General features: G+C 42.3%; 1 protein-coding gene across 8 annotated transcripts in view; it reads left to right on the forward strand.

The window, feature by feature from the left end:
* TRRAP (transformation/transcription domain associated protein) overlaps nucleotides 1-26,707 on the forward strand; it is a 124,622-nt gene that overhangs the window by 26,232 nt on the left and 71,683 nt on the right. For 7 of the 8 annotated variants that reach the window (XM_053554838.1, XM_053554841.1, XM_053554840.1 and 4 more), the window contains exons 14-30: nucleotides 1,899-2,133; nucleotides 2,879-3,245; nucleotides 3,332-3,429; nucleotides 4,473-4,667; nucleotides 5,132-5,323; nucleotides 7,138-7,303; nucleotides 8,593-8,849; nucleotides 11,148-11,348; nucleotides 15,398-15,549; nucleotides 16,125-16,324; nucleotides 18,557-18,774; nucleotides 18,883-19,080; nucleotides 19,639-19,899; nucleotides 20,740-20,901; nucleotides 24,301-24,397; nucleotides 25,543-25,664; nucleotides 25,978-26,148. In XM_053554838.1, coding sequence (XP_053410813.1) covers nucleotides 1,899-2,133; nucleotides 2,879-3,245; nucleotides 3,332-3,429; nucleotides 4,473-4,667; nucleotides 5,132-5,323; nucleotides 7,138-7,303; nucleotides 8,593-8,849; nucleotides 11,148-11,348; nucleotides 15,398-15,549; nucleotides 16,125-16,324; nucleotides 18,557-18,774; nucleotides 18,883-19,080; nucleotides 19,639-19,899; nucleotides 20,740-20,901; nucleotides 24,301-24,397; nucleotides 25,543-25,664; nucleotides 25,978-26,148 — 3,292 coding nt within the window. The remainder of the gene's footprint in view (nucleotides 1-1,898; nucleotides 2,134-2,878; nucleotides 3,246-3,331; nucleotides 3,430-4,472; nucleotides 4,668-5,131; nucleotides 5,324-7,137; nucleotides 7,304-8,592; nucleotides 8,850-11,147; nucleotides 11,349-15,397; nucleotides 15,550-16,124; nucleotides 16,325-18,556; nucleotides 18,775-18,882; nucleotides 19,081-19,638; nucleotides 19,900-20,739; nucleotides 20,902-24,300; nucleotides 24,398-25,542; nucleotides 25,665-25,977; nucleotides 26,149-26,707) is intronic. The other variant, XM_053554839.1, reaches the window with a different exon arrangement.

The raw sequence follows: 26,707 nt of genomic DNA on the forward strand, positions 1-26,707 counted from the left end.
CCCAAGAGTTAGAGGTTGCTGTGAGCCGTGTGATGCCACGGCACTCTACCTGAGGGCGGTACAGTGAGACTCTGTCTCTACAAAAAAAAAAAAAAAAAGCCAGAAACGGTCATTACTGGCACTAAATGTTATGAGCATTATAACAAATTCAGGCTGTTGGGGCTTGATTTACCCATTGGATTTAGAATAGCAGAATTTGTATACAGGCCTTGGGTTGCTTTTTGTGTCTTAGCTTAGGGGAAGGAATCAGAGTAGTTGTTTTGACTTACATTATAGATAAAACTTCATCTGACTTTAATAGGTTTTTTGCTTTGTATATAATTCATCTTTACTTATTTATTTATTCTTTTTTTTTTTTTTGTAGAGACAGAGTCTTACTTTATCGCCCTCGGTAGAGTGCCATGACATCACACAACTCACAGCAATCTCCAACTCCTGGGCTGAAGCGATTCTCTTGCCTCAGCCTCCCAAGTAGCTGGGACTACAGGCGCCTGTCACAACGCCCAGCTATTTTTTGGTTTGCAGTTCAGCCGGGGCCGGGTTATGAACCCGCCACCCTCGGTATATGGGGCCAGCGCCCTACTGACTGAGCCACAGGTGCCGCCCAATCTTTATTTATTTTTTGAGATAGAGTCTCATTATGTCACCCTTGGTAGAGTGCCGTGGCATCACAGCTCACAGCGACCTCAAACTCTTGGGTTTAAGTGATTCTCCTGCCTCAACCTCCCAAGTAGCTGGGACTACAGGCACTCATCGCAATGCTGGGCTATTTTTTTGTTGCAGTTGCAGGCCCAGGCTGGATTTGAACCCGCCAGCCTCAGTGAATGTGGCTGGCGCTATAACCACTGTGCTATGGGCGCTGAGCCTTTTTTTTTTTAATTATAAAAAGTTATTTGGGCTCAGCGCCCTTAGCACAGTGGTTACGGCACCAGCCACATACACTGAAGGTGGCGGGTTCGAATCTGACCCGGGCCAACTAAACAACTGCAACAAAAAAAAAAAATAGTTGGGCGTTGTGGCAGGCACCTAAAGTCCCAGCTACTTGGGAGGCTAAGGCAAGAGTCACTTAAGTCCAAGAGTTTGAGGTTGCTATGAGTTGTGATGCCACAGCACTCTATCAAGGGCGACATAGTGAGACTGTGTCTCCAAAAAATAAATAAATAAATAAAATTTGGGGGGTGGTGCCTGTGGCTCAGTGAGTAGGGCACCGGCCCCATATACTGACGGTGGCGGGTTCGAACCTGGCCCTGGCCAAATTGCAACAAAAAATAGCCGGGCATTGCGGCAGGTGCCTGTAGTCACAGCTACTCGGGAGGCTGAGGCAAGAGAATTGCCTAAGCCCAAGAGCTGGAGGTTGCTGTGAGCTGTGATGCCATGGCACTCCACCAAGGGCAACAAAGTGAGACTCTGCCTCTTAAAAAAAAAAATTGGGGCATGATGATTCATGGATATAATCCCAACACTTGGGGAGACCAAGGCAGGAGTACTGCTTGATGCCAAGAGTTGTGAGACTAGTCTGGGCAACAGAATGAGACTGTGTCTACAGAAAATTTAAAATATGAGCCAGGTGTGGCATATGCCTTAGAGTCCTAGTCACTCGGGAGGCTGAGGCAGGAAGATTGTTTGAGCCCAGAACTTCCAAGATTGTGGTAAGTTATGATTATAGAGTGATAATCTGTCTGTAAAATTAAAAAAAAAACAAAACAAGGCTTGCAAGGCTTGAGCCATTTGGTCATGTATCTGGGAGAAAGTAATAGGGGGGAACAGACTATGTACAATGTGTCCCAGGTGGCCGTGCCGCCCCAATAATGGTGTTCCTGGGGCAGAGAGTGATACATGTGGTGGTCTGCAAGCATAGCCATGTGGTAACAATCACTAGTGGAGGTCTCCTCCCACAGGCCCCTCGCCTACAGCACACTGGCCGACCTCGTGCACCACGTTCGCCAGCACCTGCCCCTCAGTGACCTCTCCCTCGCTGTCCAGCTCTTTGCCAAGAACATCGATGACGAGTCACTGCCCAGCAGCATCCAGACCATGTCCTGCAAGCTCCTGCTAAACCTGGTGGACTGCATCCGCTCCAAGAGTGAGCAGGAGAGTGGCAACGGGAGAGATGTTCTGATGCGGATGCTGGAGGTATGGCCCTTCTGAGATGCTTTGTCACCCCTGTGCTCTCTGTCCTGTATGTTGGTAACCTGTACAAGGGCTGTACTGGCAAGGGTGTAGGGCAGCTCGATTGTCAAGCTTGACCCCAGGAATTAGACCATCTGTCTGGGTTCAAATCTTGCTCCACCATTCACTGGCCAAGTGTACTTCGGTGAGATGTTTACCTTCTCTTATCTTCTCTCTCTGTGCCACTGTGTTCATCTTCTAACCTTAAGAGTATCTGCTATGAAAGTTAAATAATGCATGGAATCTCTTAGCACACTTTCTGGCAAGTGTAAGAATTATTTTCTGGGGGCCACATTAACTGTGCACATCTCTGGGGATATACCCACATAAGTGCCTAGGTGAGGGATACAATGTAATTCCTGAGGCCAATGGGTGATGGTGTGGGCCTGAGGCATGAGTACTGAAGTGTGGGGTAAAATCCTGGCCCTGTTTGTCACGCCAGTTGCTCAGCTTTCCTGAGTCAGAATCTCCAACATGTAAAATAGAGATTATAACTGGAGAAAAAACAGAACATTTCTTTTCCTTCATACCTGGCACAAAGGTGCTGCTTAGAAATCACCAGCCTTTCTCCTCTCTTAATAGGAGAATAAGCAAAATGACTTCAACAGGTGGTTTCAGTGACAACTTATTTTTCTGTCATCCAAAAGGATGTTAGGCATGTTGAAGAAGAATGATTTTTGTCTTTCCCCTCAATTTCTCTGCCCATTAGGTTTTTGTTCTCAAATTCCACACCATTGCTCGTTACCAGCTCTCTGCCATCTTCAAGAAGTGCAAACCTCAGTCCGAACTTGGAGCTGTGGATGCAGCCCTGCCCGGGGTGCCCACTGCCCCTGCAGCTCCAGGCCCTGCCCCCTCCCCAGCCCCCACTCCTGCTCCACCTCCACCGCCACCCCCACCTCCCACCCCAGCTACCCCTGTGACCCCAGCCCCTGTGCCTCCCTTTGAGAAGCAGGGAGAAAAGGATAAGGAAGACAAACAGACATTCCAGGTCACAGATTGCCGAAGTTTGGTGAAGACCTTGGTCTGTGGTGTCAAGACAATCACGTGGGGCATAACATCCTGTAAAGCACCTGGTGGTAATTCTGCTCTTGAATTATTTATATCAATGAGATATTTTTAATAAAGTTATTCAAGTTGACTTAACATGCTATCTCTTTTCCAGAAGCTCAGTTCATTCCCAACAAGCAATTACAGCCCAAAGAGACACAGATTTACATAAAGCTTGTGAAATATGCAATGCAAGCTTTAGATATTTATCAGGTAAGAAAGTTCCCTCAAGCCAGCCTGTTGGCATTTGGAAAATACCCTTAGAATTAGAGATGTTAGTAATGGAATTGGCCTTGAGAAATCTGTTATTATTTGGATGGTCTGCTGTTTGTATACCCAGGTTTGCTTTTGTTCTGCAACTTAGCATTGCACTTATGGTGAGAACTCTCATTTATAAAAGTCTGAATGTGTGCATTTTGTGGGGCAGATGGTATAAATGGAGTGCAAGAGAAAAATAAATCAAGTTTACTAGGCTGGGTGCAGTGGCTCATGTCTATAATCCTAGCACTTTGGGAGGCCGAGCTGGGTGGATTGCTTCAGCTTCAAGGAGTTCAAGACCAGCCTGAGCTAGAGTGAGACCCTGTTTCTACTAAAAACATAAATACATAAATAAAAGAAAAAAACTAGTTGGGCGTGGTGGCACACACCTATAGTCCCAGCTCTTTAGGAAGGCTGAGGCAAGAGGATCACTCCAGCTCAAGAGTTGGAGGTTGCTGTAAGCAACTCTACTGCATCTACCCTGGGTGACTGACAGAGTGAAACTATCTAAAAAAAATAAAAAAGATTGCTGTTTTTTTCCTGGTCCAAACACCTAAAGTGTTTTTAAAAGAAATTAAGGTGTGGTGCTGGTGTGGTAGCTCCCGCCTATAATCTTAGCACTCAGAGAGGCTGAGGTGGGTGGATTGCTTGAGCTCACAAGTTCCAGACCATCCTGAGCAAAAGCGAGACACCCCCCCCTACTAAAAATAGAAAAACTGAGGCAAGAGGATTGCTTGAGCCCAAGAGTTTGAGGTTGCTGTGAGCTGTGATGCCACAGCACCATACCCAGGGTGATAGCTTGACACTCTGTCTCAAAGAGAAAATGAATAAATAAATAAATTAAATAATGAGGAAAGAGAATTGAAATGATTTTGCAGGAGAGGAGGCAGTTATCTACTTTAAGTACCCTATTTTAAGTTTGCAACTAATATGATTATGTAATAGAATATATTCAAAGAAGTTCAGTTTTAATATCTGAGCTTTTTTTCTTATACTAGGTCCAGATAGCAGGAAATGGACAAACATATATTCGTGTAGCAAACTGCCAAACTGTTAGAATGAAGGAAGAGAAGGAGGTATTGGAACACTTTGCTGGTGTGTTCACAATGATGAATCCATTAACATTTAAAGAAATCTTTCAGACTACAGTCCCTTATATGGTGGAAAGAATTTCAAAAAATTATGCTCTTCAGGTATAAAACTCCTTTTTAACATTCTTTTAGCATTAACTTTGTAATTTTTTCTTCTGTGTTGAATATTTTGTGTTTCATTTAATTTAAGGATTTTAAGAATAATGCACTCAAGGGTGTGCTTGCAGAGTAAAATTTAGAGAAATAATAAGTTATGGTGTTTGAAAAAGAAATGTTTCAAAAGATCCAGAGGCTTTGGACTAGTTCCCTTCATTGATAGAAACTAAATATGTATTAAATGTAGCCAGGGGTATTTATGGTGAGGGTGAAATAAGAGATTAAGTACTTGAAGCAAACTGTTCTCTCCTCAGTGCTCAGCAAATCCATATTTTTCCTTTGGTAGGTAATTAAATTCTTGAAGTGTCTGAAAAAGGTTCTGTTTTGTTTGGGGGTAGCTCATTACTTTGTCTTAAAACTGTTTTGGGGGAAGGGATTATTTTTGTCACTTACATTTCTTGTTTTGATAGATTGTTGCCAATTCCTTCTTGGCAAATCCTACTACCTCTGCTCTGTTTGCTACAATCCTGGTGGAGTATCTCCTGGATCGCCTGCCAGAAATGGGTTCCAATGTGGAGCTCTCCAACCTGTACCTCAAGTTGTTTAAGTTGGTCTTTGGCTCTGTCTCCCTCTTTGCAGCTGAAAATGAACAAATGCTCAAGGTTAAGTTCACTTATTTCTAAGTACTACTTAACATTCAGGGATTTTGTTGTTTCAAATAAAAACAAACCTGACAGAAACCATATTTACTCTTTATATCTGCTCTTTGAATTAATAAATATTTGCAACAAATAAGGGCCAACTGTGAAAAACATTTCATTTATTTCTAGGCAGAGCTTAATTTTTTTTAACTGAAGTCTTGAAATGAATAATTTAGAACTCTTCTGGTAAGCAAGGGTGGTGTTACTAGTATTGCTTTTTTAAACTCAGTTTCTTTTTCTGTATTATAGAAGTAAAATATGAGCATGTTATTCTCAAGTGATGGCAAAGGAACATTCTATAAGGAAAAAATTTCTTGAGAATGTACCTCTCAAATCCATTGAGAAACAGCTTACTAGGCAACAGTTCTGATCGTATCAGTCTTTCCTCGGGTTTTGTGTCTTTGTTCACACTTTTGTAGCAGTATGTAAGCAGCACATTTCAGGACTCTTTGTTTATATTTCTCCCTTTAAAATCGAGGATTGTCATCAGTTTGTGTTCCTTTATTAAAATCATCTTAGAGAAGCTGTCTCATTACGAATTTTTTAGATGACTAATCCTATATAAGACTGAATCTCACCAGTAATTTATTCTAGCAAGTGACTAAAACCTATCTGTAGTTACATCACTCACTAAAAGCTGCAGATGGCAAAATAAAAACCTCATAAAAATGCAGTTCCACTATTGGCAAAATATTTTAGTTCTTACAGAAAGTTGAGTATTATCACCATTTGTGTCTAAAGAGATATTTTCCCATGGGGGAAAATTTAAAGATGTAAATAAGATCTATTCTTTATGGAGTAAAGGTACAGATGGTGTTACAGAGTATCAGTATATGACACTTTTTTCCTTTTTTTTTTTTGCAGTTATTTACTAATTCATTATTAACAATCTTAATATTATTTTTGTATCAATATAAAAGAGAAAGATGGCTAGGTGAAGTGGCTCACACCTGTAATCCTAGCACTCTGGGAGGCCAAGGTGGGTGGATTGCTTGAGCTCACAAGTTTGAGACCAGCCTGAGTGAGACCTGGTCTCTACCAATAGAAAAACCAGGCAGGTATAGTGATGGCAGACTCCTATAGTCCCAGCTATTATGGAGGCTGAGGCAAGAGGATCGCTTTAGCCCAAGAAACTGAAATTTGGTGTGAGCTGTGATACTCTAGGCCGGGCAATAGAGTGAGATACTTGTCTTAGAAAAAGAAAATTAAGTTTTTTAAGGTAAAAAATATTTAATCATAATTTGTGTTCACATAATTCAGTACCTTTAAATAATTCAGTTTTTACCAACTTTAGATGCCATTTACAGAACAACAAAAAACCCAAAGGAAAACCTAACAGGACAAACCTAATATTAGAATGCTGCTCAAGAAAAATATTCCAGGAACAAATTTCATAGAACTTTTTAATCAAAAGAATAGTATATATTCTATGAAATAAATATATCATTCATGCAGTGCTATAAAGGAGTGACCCTACCCACAGGAACCACAGACATGCCCATGAGTACCACATCACATAACGCTTGAGTAAGAACAAATGCTCCTTGCACAGCCACACTGGTGGAAACCTAGCATGTACTTTAAGAGAAATTAATTTGAGTCAAATAAAGGTTGGAAAGTTCTTGTTTTATTTTTATTTTTCTGTTGGAATAAACTTACCAGAATTGCCTTTCATTGCTTTTGTATTGCATTAATGCTTCAACTTTAGTCTGGAGGGTGTAGAGAGACTCTCCACGTTCAGAGGCCCCCTAATCTGCTTTTTTTCCACCCTGCAGCCTCACCTGCACAAGATTGTGAACAGCTCGATGGAGCTTGCACAGACTGCCAAGGAGCCCTACAACTACTTCCTGCTGCTCCGGGCGCTATTCCGGTCTATCGGTGGAGGTAGCCATGATCTCCTGTATCAGGAATTTCTGCCTCTCCTCCCAAACCTCCTGCAAGGTCAGAGCAATGACTGGTTGCCGTTTAATCTTGTGAGTGTGCATGTGTCTGGCCGCCCTTGGTTGCTGGAGTTCATCCTTTGTACGACATGAAGGTCATGGTTGGGGGTGGGTAGGACGTGTGTTATGTGTATGTGCCTCCCTTCTTCAAAGGCAGTAGAGCTTTGAAGGGAGTCCTATTTGAGTATGGGCTCTTCCCTCCCTACTCAGGCCTGAATGGGATTTAGAAGGCTTTATCTGGTTGGGACTTGGTTACATTTTTATAATGTTTGGTTTTTGGTTTTTTTTTTTTTGCTTAGCAGGCCCTGGCCAGGTTCAAACCTGATTTTCATAATGTTTGGTAAACAAAGTGGTGTCTAGTGATTTAGTTAGATCAGGGGACCCTAGATTGAAAGAGTCATTATTGTTTAGCTGGCCTGGGTTGGATTTGAACCTGCCACCCTTGGTATATGTGGCTGGCACCATAACCACTGTGCTACAGGCACTGAGCTGTGAAAGCATTATTTTGAAGTGTGGGTCATTAGGTTGGGCTTGCTATAGAGGTCCTCAAACTTTTTAAACAGGGGGCCAGTTCACTGTCCCTCAGACTGTTGGAGGGCCGGACTAAACTATGACCAAATTCCTATGCACAATGCACATATCTTATTTTGAAGTAAAAAAACAAAATGGGAACAAATACAATCACACCGCCTCGTGTGGCCCCTGGTATAACATGATTTTTTATAAAGTGTTGTAAGTATATAATATTATAATGATAACTTAAATGATCATTTTTAATAATTAACATACAGTAATGTTGTTGCCATTACAAAAGAGATCATGGACACAGAGAACCAGTTTAATAGGGTATATTATTATACCATAATTATCTTCCATAGGCCATAAAAAGTCTTCCTATTATCTTGTTCATGTTTATAATAAAAGGCAGATCAGTATTTTTTTTTTTTTGAGACAGAGTGTCACTATGTCTCCCTCAGTAGAGTGCCATGGTGTCACAGCTCATAGCATCACAGCAACCTCAAACTCTTGGGCTTAAGCGATTCTTTTGCCTCAGCCTTCCAAGTAGCTGGGACTACAGGCGTCTGCCACAACTCTGGGCTATTTTTTTTGTTGCAGTTGTCATTGTTTAGCAGGCCTGGGCTGAGTTCAAACCTGCCAGCTTCAGTGTATGTGGCCAGCGCCCTAAGAACTGAGCTATGAGCGCCGAGCCGGATCAGTTATTTTGTACAGTTAACATTGGCATGTGTCTAGAAAACAACTTCCTTCTCTGTTGTTCAAACCTATTTCCAGGGCTGAACATGTTACAGAGTGGCCTGCATAAGCAGCACATGAAGGACCTCTTTGTGGAGTTGTGTCTCACAGTACCTGTGCGGCTGAGCTCTCTCTTGCCATATCTGCCCATGTTGATGGATCCCTTGGTGTCTGCACTCAATGGCTCTCAGACCTTGGTCAGCCAAGGCCTGAGGACTCTGGAATTGTGTGTGGACAACCTGCAGCCTGACTTCCTGTATGACCACATTCAGCCGGTCCGAGCAGAGCTCATGCAGGTGAGTCTGCATTCACTTAAGTGCCACCAGCAGGGGGCATCAGGTGCTTCATATCTCGTTTTTACTCAGCGGTTTGGCTAGTTTTTTCTTGAGGAGTGAGGAGCCCTCATCACTGAGCTCTCTGTACTCTGGGATGGGCTTTCTGCAAGATGGGATGGTGTGACTTTGTGCTTACTTCTGAATCTTCTGATGTGTTAAAAGACATAAGGAAATACTATAGATAGTGAATGGATATTTCTTGTGTAGTACTGCCTGTTTTTCAGAGAACTTTGGTAAGTGTTAAATTCTTAGTAAGTTGTTGTCTTGTGAAGGCAGGTGTTAGGTTACTGTATGGCCACTGTTGCTTCCAGCAAGAGCCTTTCTTTATTCATGAAAGACCTTCAGTTGCATAATACAAGGATGCAGGATGTAAAGGGAAGGAAGAGGCATCTATCCCATCCCACTTCCAGGGAAAAGGAGCAGATAATAAGAGAGATAGTTCTGAAGACACTTACACATTTATTCATTAAAGTTCATATGTTACACTTAGATTTTTCCTTCATGTTTTGCTATTGTTACTGATTTGTGATGTGGTTGGCAAATGTCAGAGGGTTGGGCTCTCTGTTTTTTATTCATCTGCCCATTTAGTATAGTGTATTTGACCCAAATTAGGGGCTAAAATAGTGGCTTTATAGGATGGAGGCTAAATAACTCCTAGAGGACAGGAATCTTTAGAGAAACTAGATTGGAGACCACAACGTGGACTTGGGGTTAAGATTGGGAGACTTTCTTGTCCATCCTGAGGTTTAGATCTTGGGCTTCATCTAGGCTGGAAGAAGATGGTTGGGGGTGTGTGTGTGTGTGTGTGTGTGTGTGTGTGTGTGTCAGAGTCTATTCTCCCTTCTATGCTGCCTTTTAGAGCAGCCTGTTGGTTCTAGTAGGCAGACCAGCCCCTAGTCTGACTCAGTGTGTTTGAGCAGCATGTGATGTGGAAGGAGCCAGCGGTGTGTTCTTGGGCCTTCCTTCTACCCATGAGGTATAGAGGACCTGAAGGATGGAGGGGAGAGAAAGTCAAGGCCACAGTCACCAACCCTCTAGAGCAGGGGTCCTCAAACTTTTTAAACAGGGGACCAGTTCACTGTCCCTTAGACCGTTGGAGGGCTGGACTATAGTTTAAAAAAAAAACAAAACTATGAACAAATTCCTATGCACACTGCACATACCTTATTTTGAAGTAAAAAAAACAAAACAGGAACAAATACAATCACACTGCCACATGTGGCCCACGGGCTGTAGTTTGAGGACCCCTGCTCTAGAGGAGCAGCAGCACAGTGTCTGTTCTCCTGGCAGCAGCTCAGGCCAAGTGTGAGTATAGAGACGAGGAGGTGCTTGTTCTCAGTGCCGCCCCCTCCTGGGGGGAGTGCAGCAGAAGTCCTCTGTCCTGAGGCTTTGTAAGGATTGGTGAAGTGTGGGTAAGGATAGAGGACGTAGACTCCATCCTTTCAGTAATTACTGAGGAGAAGCTTGTTTGGAACTATAGGAATGTAAGAGAAATTAGAATTTTGCTGGGTTTAGAGAAAAGTACCAAGATTTTATGTTAAGTTTGAATGTTAGACATGAGGACTTGATATTAGCATAGAAGGTAATTTAAGAAAATAGACTTAAGTAGTGAACTATGGTAACTTCTAGGATTTCTGATAATTTAGGTGAAGAATATGGGAAATACAATAGAGTTCTTTTAGACAGTTGAGTGTGTATGTTCCTTAGGTGCAGGGTACATGTTAACTTACTTATTCCCTGTAGTCCTGTAACTCAGGTGCCCCCTTTGCTATTCTTTCTAATGTAAGACTTGAAGTGTCCAAGATAATTTATATATCAATTTATAAGATACAGAGGCTAATAAATAGAAGTAGAAACCTGAGAGTTCATGATATAACCCCAGGACTAGAAGTTGGTCAGTAAATTGCATCTACCTCTGTGCTCCTTCCCTCGAATTGTATAGGATGTGCCTGGACAACACATTGTTTCATTTTCTTGCTTTTGAGCTTTATGTATTTATAATGTGCTTATGTATTTATAATTTGTATTGCAGGAGCTTGGATGAGTATATATATTTATGCATGAACTTATTTTGTACAGACATAAAATTTCCTTGGAAGGATATGCAAGACTAATAACGTTGGTTTCTTCAAAGAAAGGGACAGAGATGACAGGAAGGATTGTCACACTGTAGTGTTTCATGGCTTTTGAATTTTTATTTGTGAACCATATGAATTTTTTACCTTGAAAGGATTTTAATGAAAGCTTACTGACTTTTAGGCTTTGTGGCGCACTTTACGCAATCCTGCTGACAGCATCTCCCATGTGGCCTATCGTGTGCTTGGTAAATTTGGTGGCAGTAACAGGAAGATGCTGAAGGAGTCCCAGAAGCTGCACTATGTTGTGACGGAAGTTCAAGGCCCAAGTATTACAGTGGAGTTTTCTGATTGTAAAGCATCTCTTCAGCTTCCAATGGAGAAGGTAAATTTGGAAGTATCGGGAGCTCTGGGAAGATAGTATATTCATTTTAAGAAAGTTAATTTCTAGTTGAACGTATCTTAATAAGACATGATTTTTGGGGAGGGAATTTCTTGGAGTAGTGAAAAATTTATCTGGTGATCAGTGTGATTGGTGAGGGGCTTTCAGGACACCTGGGGGCCAGGGAGGGATATTGATCCAACTGTTTGGGACCCTTGAGCAGTTCCATCTTTCCTGATGACTAAGAGGTGACACCAGCCCATTTTGCCTTAAACTCTTAGTTTTTTAATGCCCAACAGGCTTTACGTCAAGTGTGGTTGAGAACCCAACTGGGTTCCTTGCTTGTCTCTAATCCTTGTCACACTGCACCTTGTTTTCTCCCTATCTGTATGCAAACATGCTCATATTCTCTCCTTCCTGGCTCTCATCCCACTGCTGACAGCTCTTGGGTCTCTCTCATGTACTTTAGAAACTCCCATTTTATTGCATAAATAGTGAACAAATAAACTGTGTTTTTTGCTAGACTATGTTTTTTGCTCTGCTCCCTTTGTCCAGATTGAAAGCAATCTCTCCTCTCCACTCCTCTCTCCTGGTCTTTTGTCAGTGTTGTCAGGTTGTCACATTTGCTTTTCTACAATGTAGCATAGCACTTGTTACTATGTCTTTTCAGGACAATTATCTAGCAGTTGCATATTAGTTTTTTTGTTATTGTCAAAAGTATATCCTGATAGCCTTTTAATTGCATGTGAGTGACTTGGCCTTTAAATAAGTTGGGTGCTCAGCAGCCCCGCAGCTCCTTGCCAATTTGGTCGCAAGCAGCATTGTATGGCCTCGAACTGCTCTGAGCCCTCCCTGAGTACTGGGCATTTTTACTTCTCTGTTTAGTAAGTTTACCCATGAGTGAGTTCTGTGATATATATTTTTTAAACTGAACTTTTGGGAGTTCTAAAGATTTGGGAGGAAGGATGCCATACCCATTTTGTAAGTGTCACTCTGGAGTTGTTTTCTGTTATCTCCACCTGTCCCCCAACTTCCTTGAGCCTGTCCTTATTCCCTGTCTTCTGCACCCTTGCCCCATGGGGCAGTATGGCCTCCTCTAGGCTGAGGCAGAGGGGGAGAGGTGAAGGGTGCAATCTCAGCTTCTAACTCAAATCTTCATCAAAACAGTCCCCAAATAAACTTTCCTCTTAAAAGAATCTGACAGCTGAAATTCTCTGTCTTTACATTGAAAATTGTTCCAATGAACGTCTTCATGCCTGTAGCACTTTCCCACCCACATCTTAGGTAATTTCCTTGAGATAGAATTATATTTGCTTTAGCCATGTTAGTGGCAAGGTTGGTATTAGTAGTGAAAGCTAAGGCATGTAACATTTTTTGGACATCTGTGTGGACTGAGCAGAGCAAAAAACCTTTTTTTTGAGACAGTTTCACTTTGTCACCTTCGGTTGAGTACCATTGTGTAACAACTCACAGCAACCTCAAACTCTTGGGCTCAAGCAATTCTCTTGCTTCAGCCTCCTGAGTAGCTGAGACTACAGGTACCCGCCATAACGCCTGGCTATTTTTAGAGATGAGGTCTTACTGTGGCTCAGGCTAGTCTTGAACTCATGACCTCAGGTGATCCACATATCTCATTCTCCCAGAGTGCTAGAATTACAGACGTGCCAGGCCAAAAAACACAAAACCAAAAAGAAACTCTTTGGAAGTAGTTTTGCCCCAAAGCAGCTGAAGCATGGAAGAGTTCAGGTTTTAAAGGTGAAGGTCAGTGCCCCATGTCTATGCCTTCTTCCTAAGCAGGGCCTATGGGCAGGAGTGGTCAAGTCACTGAAGAGTATGCTGGAAAGGGAGAGAGTCTCAGGGCTGAGCCAAGTGCCAGTGAATTGACGTTAAAACAGTTCTGCTTTTGACATTTTATAATAAGCCTTTATTTTTTTTGGGCAGGTAATTTTCCTTATAGGTTACATTGATGCTTAACAGTAAAGTTTTTAAGATCAATACCACCTGATTTAATTAACCATTACTGGCCAAACCAGAGACAGTTGCTTAGAAAAACTAAGATGCTTAAGCTGGACTCACATAGTGAGAAGCCATTCTCACATTTGCGTGACTGTGCTATGTGTCCCGAAGCCTGGTGGGGCCTGGAGGGCAGGGCCTCTCTCCCTGTCTTCACCCTCTTCTGGTTTCTCGTACAGGCCCGGGGTGAATCTTTAATTATTTAGTTTCCCTGGGCTAAAGTACAGTGGTGTGTCAGCCTATCTCACAGAAACCTCAAATTCTTGTACTCAAGTGATCTTCCCCCCTCAGCCTCCTGTGTAGGTGCACATCACCATGCCTGGCTAATTTTTCTATTTTTTCTAGAGATGGGGGTCTCTATATTACTCAGGATGGTCTCTAACTCTTGGTCTCAAGCAATCCTCTCACCCTAGCTTCTCAGAGTGCTGGGATTACAGAAATGAGCCACCATGCTTGGCTGAATCTTTAACAAAAATTCTTTGATCTATATGAATGTGATTGTCATTAAGGGTAAATGTCTTAGATCTTAAAGGCTTCAGATTTTGTCTGTGTGTGGTTGTGCCTTGCCTCCCTTCTCAGTCAACCTAATGGAAGTGAATAGAATCAGAATATGTATGTATAGCTATGCAGATTTTCTGAAAAAGTTGATGTAAACCTTTTTTTCTCTTTTAAAGAGAGAATTTAGTAAAAGCTTAAGAAAGCCAACTTTTAGTTTTGAAGTTAGACACAGGAAAGTCTTTGCTCTGCAGAAAGTTCATTAGGACACAGAATCTAGTTTAATCCAGCAAATCTACCATAACAGGCCTTCTGAGGTTGCTTAATTTCTATAATTTCCTATTGACTATTTAAACATGAAATTTTTTTTTTTTTTTTTTTGCCAGGGCTGGGTTTGAACCCACCACCTCTGGTATATGGGGCCAGCACCCTACTCCTTGAGCCACAGGAGCTGCCCCTTAAACATGAAATTATTGAAGCTGGGCATGGTGGGTTACACCTGGAATCCTAGCAACCCAAGAGATTGAGAATCATTTGAGTCCAGTAGTTCATGACCAGCCTAGGCAACATAGCAAGACTCAGTGGGAAAAATTTAGTCAGGGGTGGTGGTGTATGTCTGTAGTCTTAAATATTCAGAAGGCTGAATATTTAAGAGGCTCACTTGAGGCTAGGAGCTGGAGGCTGCAGTGATCTATGATTGCACCTGTGAATAGCCATGGCACTCTAACATGGGCAACAGAGTGGGGCCATGTCTCAATAAAAAAAAATTAGGTTAGCACCCATAGCTCAGTGGGTAGGGCGCCAGCCACATACACCAAGGTTGGCGAGTTTGAACCTGGCTGGGGCCAGCTAAACAACAGTGACAACTGCAAAAAAATAGCTGGGTGTTGTAGCAGGTGCCTGTAGTCCCAGCTACTTGGGAGGCTGAGGCAAGAGAATCATTTAAGCCCAAAAGTTGGAGGTTGCTGTGAGCTGTGATGCCACAGCACTCTACCAAGAGTGAAATAGTGAGACTCTGTCTCAAAAAGAAAAAAGAACATTATTAAACTTCATCTTACCTTTTAATTTGAACTGTGTTAATTCTTTTATATCACAGTACTTTTATTGCCTTTTCTGGAACTGTCATTTGGTGAATTACCTGTTAGGTTGTATTGGCCCACTGTGCTTTCTCAAACGAAAATATGCACTAAGAGTCTTGGGTGGCGCCTGTGGCTCAGTGCGTAGGGCGCTGGCCCCATATACTGAGGGTGGCGGTTCGAACCTGGCCCCGGCCAAATTGCAACAAAAAACAGCTGGGTATTGTGGCAGGTGCCTGTGGTCCCAGCTACTCGGGAGGCTGAGGCAAGAGAATTGCCTAAGCCCAGGAGTTGGAGGTTGCTGTGAGCTATGATGGTACTGCACTCTACCAAGGGTGACAGAGTGAGACTCTGTCTCTTAAAAAAGAAAAAAGAGAGAGTCTAGTGGGTGCTGCAAATGCTTTCAGTGAAAGCTTTTCAAAATCATTTAGTTTTAGTGCAAGCTGCATTTTCCGTGTTCCTTTGCAGGCCATTGAGACTGCTCTGGACTGTCTGAAAAGCGCCAACACAGAGCCATACTACCGGAGACAGGCATGGGAGGTTATTAGGTGCTTCCTGGTGGCTATGATGAGTCTGGAGGACAACAAGCACGCACTCTACCAGCTGCTCGCACACCCCAAGTATGTTGGTCATTTCACTCTGTGATCGGGTGGACCTCACTTCAAGAATTAGGGGTAGAGAGACCCTCCCAGCCTTCTCAGTGTTCTGATTTATTGACTATGCTTATATTAGATAGAATGTATTTGATGTCTCTTGCTTTACTGGCTGTAAATGTTCAGAATGAAATTCACATTTGATTCCAACTATTGTTGACATTGAAGCAGAGAAATTGACTTCTTTAGGCCTATCTAAATAAGAGGGAAGTGGACAGGTTAAAAGTAAAAAATAAGTCACGAGTGGCGCCCGTGGCTCAGTGAGTAGGGCACCGGCCCCATATACTGAGGGTGGCGGGTTCAAACCCAGCCCCGGCCGAACTGCAACAAAAAAATAGCCAGGCATTGTGGTGGGTGCCTGTAGTCCCAGCTGCTCGGGAGGCTGAGGCAGGAGAATCGCGGAAGCCCAAGAGCTGGAGTCCTGTGACGTCAGTCATTACTCTCTGCCGAGGGCGGTAAAGTGAGACTGTGTCGACAAAAAAAAAATAGTCACGGTCAACAGCTCAGGAGTTTGGTGTTATGATGCTGGATTTGTCTTTCAGCTTTACAGAAAAGACCATACCCAATGTCATCATATCACATCGCTACAAAGCACAAGACACTCCAGCCCGGAAGACATTTGAACAGGCCCTGACAGGAGCCTTCATGTCTGCTGTCATTAAAGACCTTCGGCCCAGTGCCCTGCCCTTTGTGGCTAGCTTGATCCGCCACTATACGATGGTGGCTGTTGCTCAGCAGTGCGGTGAGTATGGGGACCCGCTGGGACAAAGGAAGTAGATGTTTGATTTTTTTTTTTTTTTTTTGAGATGGAGTCTCGCTCTGACACACTGGGTAGAGCGCCCTGGTGTCCATTCAACCTCAAACTCCTGGGCTTAAGTTATCTTGCCTCAGTTTCCCAGCTAGCCAGGGACTATCGGTGCCTGCCGCAATGCCTGGCTAGTTTTTCTATTTTTAGTAGAAACAGGGTCACCCTCTTGCTCACATTGGTCTGAAACTCCTAAGCTCAAGTAATCCTCCTGCCTCGGCCTAGGATTATAGGCGTGAGCCAATATACCAGGCTTACGTTTGAATTCCTTAGGGTGTTTCAAAAACTTGGTCACGACTTTTTGTTGTTTTAGAGAAGGTGAGTTTGGCTTTTGTTTTTTAATTTTCCACTTACTACATTGATTAAGGTAATTGGTATTTCAGTGGTGGGTGCTATGTATCAACTTAAAAGTTTTTGAGTTTTGTCTGTAAAATATACTCAAGTTAATCATTTGGTTCTTTTATGTTCTTTATATACAAGTACTTTCGGACATGCCACACGGAAACAGCTTGTGGGTTATGCTCTTGCTGCTGTTCTTCTGCCTGGCAGTATTTTCCAAGGCCAGTCTTTCCCTCGCTGCTCCATCACCTGCTTTCTACTCTGTAGCCAGCTCCTTATCTTCTCCCTTAGAGTGTTTATTTTTGCTCCCGAGTTAGTCACCCAGGCCATTTCTCCTGGCTGGATCAGTTACTCACTTCTGCTTAGTGGTTGTCACACTCTTGGTATTGAAGGCACAATTGTGTTCATTTTTATTTACAATCCATTGCAAATGGTACCTTTGACATGGCATGACACTGCCAGTTGCTGTGTGAGTTTCTGGAAACTTACCCTCAGTTTTGGCATCTCCTCCCAGACTGTAGACCACACTGGAGTAGCTCACCTCCAATTTGTGTCCTCAGAGCTCCTCACCTTGAGATCAACAAGCAGAACACATGGACCTTTCCCCCTTTTACCTCCTCTTGTCTTGAACAGTTGACACTATACATTTTAGCACTTCAGTTGTTTCTCAGTGTTTCTTTTGTATTAACATTGTCCTAATGTCCTCTGACTCCCGTCTTGCCTAGGGCTGGTTCCTCTGTGGCATTAATTGATAGTTGCTGTGGCTGACTATTCTCTGTGATAGTTGAGTGTTGTTGTTTTTTATTATTATTTGTATGTCAGGAATGCTCAGAGCATAACCTTGGCCTATCTAATGATTTTTTTTTTTTGAGACAGAGTCTCAGTATGTCACACTTGGTAGAGTGCATCACAGTTCACAGCAATCTCAAACTCTTGGGCGTAAGCAATTCTCTTGCCTCAGCTTCCCAAGTAGCTGGGACTATAGGCACCTGCCACAATGCCTAGCTATTTTTAGAGACGTGGTCTTGCTCTGGCTCCAGCTAGTCTCAAACCTGTGAGCTCAGGCAATCTGCTGCAAAGTGCTAGGATTACAGGCGTGAGCTACCTTGCCCCGGCCCTCTAATGATTTTTTAAAAAGATACTGGTTTGTGGTTCTCATTTTTTTTTTTTTTTTTTTAAGATACAGAGTCTCACTTTGTTGCCCTTGGTAAAGTGCTGTGGCATCATAGCTCACAGCAGCCTCTAGTTCTTGGGCTTAGGCAATTCTTTTGCCTCAGCCTCCCAAATAGCTGGGATTACAGGCACCTGCCACAATGCCCAGCTGTTTTTTGTTGCAGTTTGGCTGAGGCTGGTTCAAACCTGCCATTCTCAGTATATGGGGCTGGCACCCTACTCACTGGGCCACGGGCTGCTGCCCTGTGGTTCTCATTTTAAATTAATACATTTTTGAGTTGTGATTGACAAAATTTGGAAGCAGTACACTGTATCATGAAAAATATTTAGAAAATAGCCATAGTGGTAGTCAGACCACTTAGTTATATACATATATATATTTTTTTCTCTTTTTCTTTTTTGTAGTTTTTTTTGGCCGGGGTCCAGTTTGAACCCTCGCCTCTGGTATATGGGGCCAGTGCCCTACTCCTTGAGCCACGGGTGCCACCAGGACCACTGAGTTATAAATAACTACAGTTTAACAGAAGTTGGTTTAAAGTTTCAGTGCTGGCTTTTATTGACTTCCTAACCTCAAAGAAAGAATGAGGTAGTTTTGCAATTTAAGGGAGCATGAAAGTTCCCATAAGTGATCTCTGTTTCTCATATGCCCTCTCTTAGGTCCTTTCTTGCTCCCTTGCTATCAGGTGGGCAGCCAGCCCAGCACAGCCATGTTTCACAGTGAAGAAAATGGGTCAAAAGGAATGGATCCCTTGGTTCTTATTGATGCGATAGCTATTTGTATGGCATACGAAGAAAAGGAACTTTGCAAAATTGGGGAGGTGGCCTTAGCTGTGATATTCGATGTTGCAAGCATCATCCTGGGCTCAAAGGAGAGGGTAAGGAAAGATCGAAGAGTGTCTCCTGATGTGAGAGGTGTTGGTTCTCAAAACTGGTGGTTTAAGAATTGCAGTAACGCATTAGGGTTTGTTCATTTTTCTCTTTAGGCATGCCAGCTGCCCCTGTTTTCATACATCGTGGAGCGTTTATGTGCATGTTGTTATGAGCAGGCGTGGTATGCAAAGCTGGGGGGTGTCGTATCCATTAAGTTTCTCATGGAGAGGCTACCTCTCACTTGGGTTCTCCAGAACCAGCAGACGTTCCTCAAAGCACTTCTCTTTGTCATGATGGACTTAACAGGAGAGGTAGGTAATGGGCGCCCCACACCTAACCATGCGGTTTTCAAGAAGCTAATTTCTGTAGAATAGTTAGTATGAGACAGTTCTGCAGATGTGCTCTCAAAGCAGCAGATTTCACTATAACATCTTTATTAAAAGGATTCCTCACAACTCCCATAGGTTTTCTCTGAGTTTCCATTTGCCTTGATAACATTCACAGGCCAGAGTACTTACCATTATACAGGTAATACCACTTCTCATGTTTTGCAGAAGTTTCATAGAAATTGTGTTCTTTATGAACCTATATGCAGATCAGTAGAACATGGTGTTGCCAGCTTATGTGGTAATTGCAAGGTTCCATCTAGATCCATGTTTTCTTTTCTTAAATAGGAATTACCTACCTACAGAAGGTGATTTAGGTACTGAAGTACCCAGTGGTTGCTGTCAAATAGTCTTAACAAAGCAGCTGCTGTAAGGGGTGTGGATCTCTCAGTGACAGAGTTTATGGCAGGCGGGTGTGTAGGAGACAGCTGCAGTGGGAGGCATTGTGCCCTGCTTTTGTTCTAAGGTGTGCCTGGTCCACAGGTTTCCAACGGGGCAGTTGCCATGGCAAAGACCACCCTGGAACAGCTTCTAATGAGGTGTGCGACGCCTTTAAAAGATGAAGAGAGAGCCGAAGAGATTGTGGCAGCTCAGGAAAAGTCTTTTCACCATGTGACACATGATTTGGTTCGAGAAGTCACCTCTCCTAACTCCACTGTGAGAAAACAGGCTATGCATTCATTGCAGGTGTTGGCCCAGGTCACTGGGAAAAGCGTGACAGTGATAATGGAGCCCCATAAAGAGGTGAGATTTCTGTCACCAGAGCAAGGATAATTTGAACAAAATTTTTGAGACTTTTCCCCCCCAAATTTGAGTTTAGATGATACTTAGTTTATAATTTCGCATCCATGTCTCTAGTACAATTGTGTCTGAGTGTCCAAGGGGGATGGGTTCTAGGACCCATCATGGATCCCAAAATTCTACGATGTTCAAATCTCTTAAATAAATGGTGAAGTATCTGCCATATAAACTATGAATGTCCTTCCTGTATACTTTAAATCATCTCTAGATTACTTATAATACCAATACATTGTAAACGCTATATAAATACTATAGTTATTATACTATATTGTTTATGTTTTTATTGTTGGATTATTATTTCTTATTTTTTTTTTCGCCAATCTTTTCCATCCTTGGTTGGTTGAATCCGTGAATTCGGAGCTATCAGATATGGGGAGCCAACTGTGTGGGGTGTGCTCTTCCTTACCTCAGATATGCAAATAACAATGTGTTTATGTTATGGTTATCTCAATAGTTGTTAGTGTCAAGAGAGTAGAAGGCTGGTTTCCTGAGTCTATATAGCACAATCTAGTGGTTTTGTTCTTGTTTTGTTTTTATTTGTTTTTTGTTTGTTTTTAAGAGAGGTTTCTCTGGAGCCTTAGGAACTACGCATATCTAATGTGCCTATCCATGACCCAGTTTTAGCATATGAAACATATCTGCCCTTTCCTAATTAGAGGACATCAGTAATAACTATTTTATTTATAGTTTTCAAATTGACCATTGTTGGGGATATTGTTAACTAGAGGTATTTGCTTTTTAAGCGACAGTTGGTTAACAAGGCCTCTTCCTTTTCTTTCTCAGGTTCTCCAGGATATGGTCCCACCTAAGAAGCACCTGCTCCGACACCAGCCCGCCAACGCTCAGATTGGTCTGATGGAAGGGAACACATTCTGTACCACGTTACAGCCCAGGCTCTTCACAATGGATCTTAACGTGGTGGAGCATAAGGTGTTCTACACAGAGGTAGGGGGGTGGTGGTGTGGAGTGGTGTGGATGGTGATGAGGTGTGTCTGCTAGCCTGTCTTTGTACTCAAAGACTGGTCAGGCAGCATTCAGAGAAGGCTTGGGCAGTGACCTGCAGGTAACCAGCCATAACCTGGCACAGCACGCCGAGCAGGTATGTTGTTGCATCTAACAGATGTTTAGAGATTGCTGTTGTTTTCTGAGTTCTTAGAACTCTGTTAGCCCCTGCCGGGAACCTAGCTCTAATTTAGGGTCTTAAAATTGTATTTTAAAGTTAAGACTTATCTGCTTTGATTACTCTCATATCATCCGGTGCCCAGAATAAGACTAGCCTAAATCAAGTACCAATTTATTGAATTTTTAATAATCACTTAGATGTGCCATGTACTATTGAGAGCATCATGAATGTCCTTAGTTTTGATAGTACCCCATGAAGTGTAGATACTGTTTATTCTCATTTTAAAGATATGGAAACTAAGCCTTAGGGTTTATTACTTACTTAAGACTGGTGAGCCATGAAGCTTAGATTTGAGCCAAGACTATAATTTCTATCCTCATTTTTTTTTTTTAAATAGAGACAGAATCTCACTTTATCACCCTCTGTAGAGTGCTGTGGCGTCACATAGCTCACAGCAACCTCCAACTCCTGGGCTTAGGCGATTCTTTTGCCTCAGCCTCCCAAGTAGCTGGGACTATAGGTGCCCGCCACAGTGCCTGGCTATTTTTTTGTTGTTGTTGTTGCAATTTGGCCAGGGCTGGGCTTGAACCCTCCACCCTTGGTATATGGGGCCGGCACCCTACCCACTGAGCCACAGGCATCACCCCAAGACTATAATTTTTTTTTTTTTTTTTGTAGAGACAGAGTTTCACTTTATTGCCCTCGGTAGAGTGCCGTGGCGTCACACAGCTCACAGCAACTTCCAACTCCTGGGCTTAGGCGATTCTCCTGCCTTAGCCTCCCAAGTAGCTGGGACTACAGGCGCCCGCCACAACGCCCGGCTATTTTTTTGCTGCAGTTTGGCCGGGGCTGGGTTTGAACCCGCCACCCTCGGTATATGGGGCCAGCGCCCTGCTCACTGAGCCACAGGCGCCACCCAGCCAAGACTATAATTTTTAAAAGGATGGTTCCTGATCACTACATTATCCAGAGTCTCAAGCTGTTGCCCTGGGTAGAGTGCGGTGGCATCACAGCTCACAGCAACCTCAAACTCTTGGGCTTAAGCGATTGTCTTGCCTCAGCCTCCCAAGCAGCTGGGACTACAGGTGCCCGCCACAGTGCCCAGCTGTTTTTTTGGTTGCAGTTGTCATTGTTGCTTAGCAGACCTGGGCCAGGTTCAAACCTGCCACCCTAGGTGTATGTGGCTGGCGCCCTTGCTGACTGAGCTATAGGCGCTGCCTGATAAACAGAAATTAAATAGTGGACATTACCCAAGTATAAATACGGTAATGGCCTCATGATCAGTCCATGTTTGAAATTTTTATGGGGTATATAAATCATGTTCCTGGAGGCATTGTCAGAGTACACTGAGGCAGAAATCCAAGGGAGCGAATTCTTCCTGGTCCACACTAAAGTCTAAATTTCCAATTAGAAAAATTTACTTCTTCTTGATTTTTTTTTTTTTAAGTCCTATGTTTCTACTTGGATAGATGTTCATAGGTTCATATAATAGCTCTGATCTTTCACACTTTGTTATATCTCTGGTACAAAAGTGATCATTTGTCAGGCTTGACATGAAACATTACAAGCAGGGCCAGGTGTGGTGGCTAACGCCTGTAATCCCAGCACTCTGGGTGGCCGAGGCAGGTGGATTGCCTGAGCTCACAGGTTCGAGACCAGCCTGAAGCAGAGCAAGACCTCATCTCTAAAAATAGCCAGGCATTATGGCAGGTGCCTGTAATCCCAGCTACTTGGGATGCTGAGGCAAGAGAATCACTTGAGCCCAAGAGTGTGCTGTGAGCTATGATGTCATGGCACTCTACTGAGGGAGACAAAATGAAACTCTGTCTCAAACAAAACATCGCAAGCATTAAGTGGAGGACAACTTCCCTTGGCTATTTGTTCTGAGATAGATAGATAGATAGATAGATAGATACTGTTTTATAACCTGCATGGAAAACTCCTCACTAAACTTAAGACCCGAACCTGTTAGTGTCCAGGGCATGAAACTAGTTTTCCAAATGTTTTATCAGTTCCCTAGCTGTGTCAGAACATTTAAGGATCTTTTAAAAATTAGACTCTTGGGTCTTCTCCCTGGAGATTCAGGTTTAGTAGCTTTGGGATAAGAACTGGGAAGCTACTATCTAAAAGCTTCCCAGGTGGTTCTGGTTGGTGACCATGTTTGGAACAACTAGTTTTGTTATTAACCAACTCTCTCTCTCTCCCCCTTCTTCCTCCTCCATTATGTACACATATACCTAGATGTACGTGCACATACATATACTCACGGCCTTAGATACATGAGGAGAGTGTTTTTGAAGGTCATACAGGGACCAAATAATAGTGATTTCTTCTGGGGAGAGAATGGGCTCGGAGGTTTGAAGTGCTTTTCACTATACAGTAGAACCTCCACAGTTGACCATCTTCCTGCACTGACCACCTCCTTAAGTTGACCTAATTTTCATAGACCAGACATGCACCACATGTGTGTGTTAGCACAGTAGTTCTGTGTTGACCACCTCTGTGTGTTGACCAGTATGTTACGGTCCCTTGTGTGGTCAACTTAAAAAGGTCCTACTGTATTTGTCTATCCACATTGTTACCCTTTTCTGCTGTATAAATACCTTACCTAGTAGGATTCTTTAAGGGGATAAAATAGTAAAAGTCTATATTAGTTTTCCAGGATGTAAATAAAGAGAAAGGGAAAATAGTAATAGAACAACATGTTATTTTAGGTATTCAGTATATAAATATATACTTGTATGGCAAAATGTCTGGAAGAATAGTCACTGGAATTCCCAGTAACATTCAACTTCCTTCTTTTGCTTTTGCGTACTTAAAAAGAAGAAAAGTATGAGCACCTGAGCATTGAATTATAGCCCAGTAGTTTCTGCAACACTGGCCCAAGGCCCTGGGAGCTGTTTTGAAGAAGAAGGAGGTATCCCTGGCGCCATGGCATTTGCAGTTAATGTAGCCCTTTGTTTTGAGAAAAAACAGTGTCATCAGAGTGGGTGAGAAAGTGTCTAGGAATTTATTTCACTACTGAGGTTAACTGGGTTTTGCTTTAGAATAAGAAAGCTCAGTTATATTTTGATTTTTAAATTCTTTAGGGTTTGAGTTTAGTTTGTCAGTTGTTAATTGTGTTGCAGTGTGTGTGGAGGATTGCTGTGTTATGTTTTTTGCAAGGTTATTGTGTCTTCCTAGTGAAAGTGGGCTAAATCATATCATTTTATTTTTTGCAGCTGTTGAATTTATGTGAGGCTGAAGATTCAGCTTTAACAAAGCTGCCCTGTTATAAAAGCCTTCCGTCACTTGTGCCTTTACGGATTGCAGCATTAAGTAAGTCCATGTAAACCTGAAACAAGTTACAGGGTATAAAAGTGATTTAAGTAATTTTATATTTTATAGTAAAATCTTTATTCTGTAGTTCTCTTATGAATCAAATGTTCTGATTTCAGAGAATTGTCATACCATTCATACAGTGCCACTTTCATCAGAATCAGAATGTAGTAAGGTACACTACAGCTATTATAGACTTTTTAATGCCTCAGAAGCATTTGAGAATCCTTTCATTCCTAGATTGTTCCTGGGAATCTCAATTGCACAAGAATTATGCTAAGCTTAGGAAAACACCAGATCTGTATTGACTGGCCCATATACATAGAAATAATTTATTTTCTTTTTTTGTGGGGGAATGTGTGTGAATGAATACCTAATACAAACTTTTTTAGTTCACTCCTCCTTGTTTTGGTTTTTGTTTCTGTACTAAAATATTGCTAAAATCTTTCTTAAATGAGAGGTGGAATTCTGAGAGGCAGACCGTAATACCTGAGCTTGAGGACAGGGGTGGAATATTCCAGATAGGCAAGCTAAAGTGAGCTGGGTCACTTGGTAGGGGATGTTTGGCAGCTTCTCACTTCACATGCTGGGGTCCCTTTCTTTTTGGGCCTTCATTTACCTTGTTAGAATATTATTTCTTAACTAACATAGGATTGGGACTTTCTTAAGAATATTTACATTTTCAAAAATATAAAGCCTTTAATCCCCAAAGCTGGGTAGTAGAGAAAAGCTGGGCTGTGTTTAGCTGTCCCCTGAGTCCCCTGTTACTAGAAGGACAGAGGCTGTGCCCTGGACATCACTCAATTGGGACTGGCTGCAGGCCAGTGTACTCTAATCCTGTGAGGATGTCCTGGGGGTAGTAGTGTGGGTGGGGATCCCCTTCTTTCTCCTACAAACTTTCTGCCTCCCATGTGGAAGCTCAGATTTATCACATCCTTTCTGGTAAGCTGCTGACTTCACTTTTTGATAATACGAAACACATATATGGAAGACCGTGCATTCTTTTGTCTTTTTGGAAGCCAGATAGGAGAAAAGAGAGTTAGTAGTTCCTATTTTTGTTGGCTGGTAGGAGCCTGTAAAGAAGAAAATTGCTCAGGTTATTTTTTAGGTTAATAATGAAATTTTATTGATTTTTCTCCCTGAAGATGCACTTGCTGCCTGCAATTACCTTCCTCAGTCCCGGGAGAAGATCATCGCTGCACTTTTTAAAGCCCTGAACTCTACCAACAGTGAGCTCCAGGAGGCTGGGGAAGCCTGTATGAGAAAGGTGAGAGAAAGCGTATGCATGCATGCGTGCTCTGCATTAGGGTTCTTCCTGTTTCTCACTGTGTAAACAGGGCTGTGTGCTTGTAAGTCTGCCTGTGGTTACTATATGCCCTTGGTTGTTTAAGTCTAGAAAATTTTAAAAATCCTAAATGGCAAAGAAATCTTCCTAATTTCATCATGAATTTCTGGAATATAGTTAATTTTCCATTTTCCCAAGGGAAAACAACCATTTGCTGCTAGAATTGATTGTGTGTTCCATTCTATTATAAAGTATTCTCTGTTTATTTTTCCTTATAACTTTTCTTTTTTAATAGTTTTTAGAAGGTGCTACCATAGAAGTAGATCAAATTCACACACATATGCGACCTTTGCTCATGATGCTGGGAGATTATCGAAGCTTGACATTGAATGTTGTGAATCGTCTGACTTCCGTTACCAGGCTCTTCCCAAATTCTTTCAATGATAAATTTTGTGATCAGATGATGGTAAGCAAGTATGTTTAAACATATGTTTTGTAATAAACTTAAAAAACTTAATAAAAATTATTTTTAAAATAAGTAATGTATTCAGGTGGTCTAAGATTCAGAAAATATGAAAGAGTTTACTGTAAAGTCTCCCCCATCCCTGTGCTCCAGCTGTCCAGTCCCCCCTTCCCAGGGACAACCATGGGCAGCAGTTTTCTATGACTACTTCTTGAGAGGTTTTATATGTGAAAGAGGACACATGATTATTCTTTTGTTTCTCATAATAGGAGGCATAATATACACACAGTTCTTTTTCCATTTAATAACTTAGTCATTTTGTATTAGTACATAAAGTGCGTCTATATTCTGTTTTATGGTTACATAATATGCATTTATGTGAACTTGCCATAATATATTCAACCAACTCCTCCACTGGTGAACGTTTAGCTTTTTTCCAGTCTTCATTATAGACAGTGATGCAGTGAAAACTTGTTCTTAATTTCACATATGTGTTTATCTGCAGCATACATTACTAGAGGTAGAATTTCTGGATTAAAGGAATGTATATATTTTAATCTTT

This window comes from Nycticebus coucang, chromosome 12 (assembly GCF_027406575.1).
Source record: "Nycticebus coucang isolate mNycCou1 chromosome 12, mNycCou1.pri, whole genome shotgun sequence".
Taxonomy (NCBI): domain Eukaryota; kingdom Metazoa; phylum Chordata; class Mammalia; order Primates; family Lorisidae; genus Nycticebus; species Nycticebus coucang.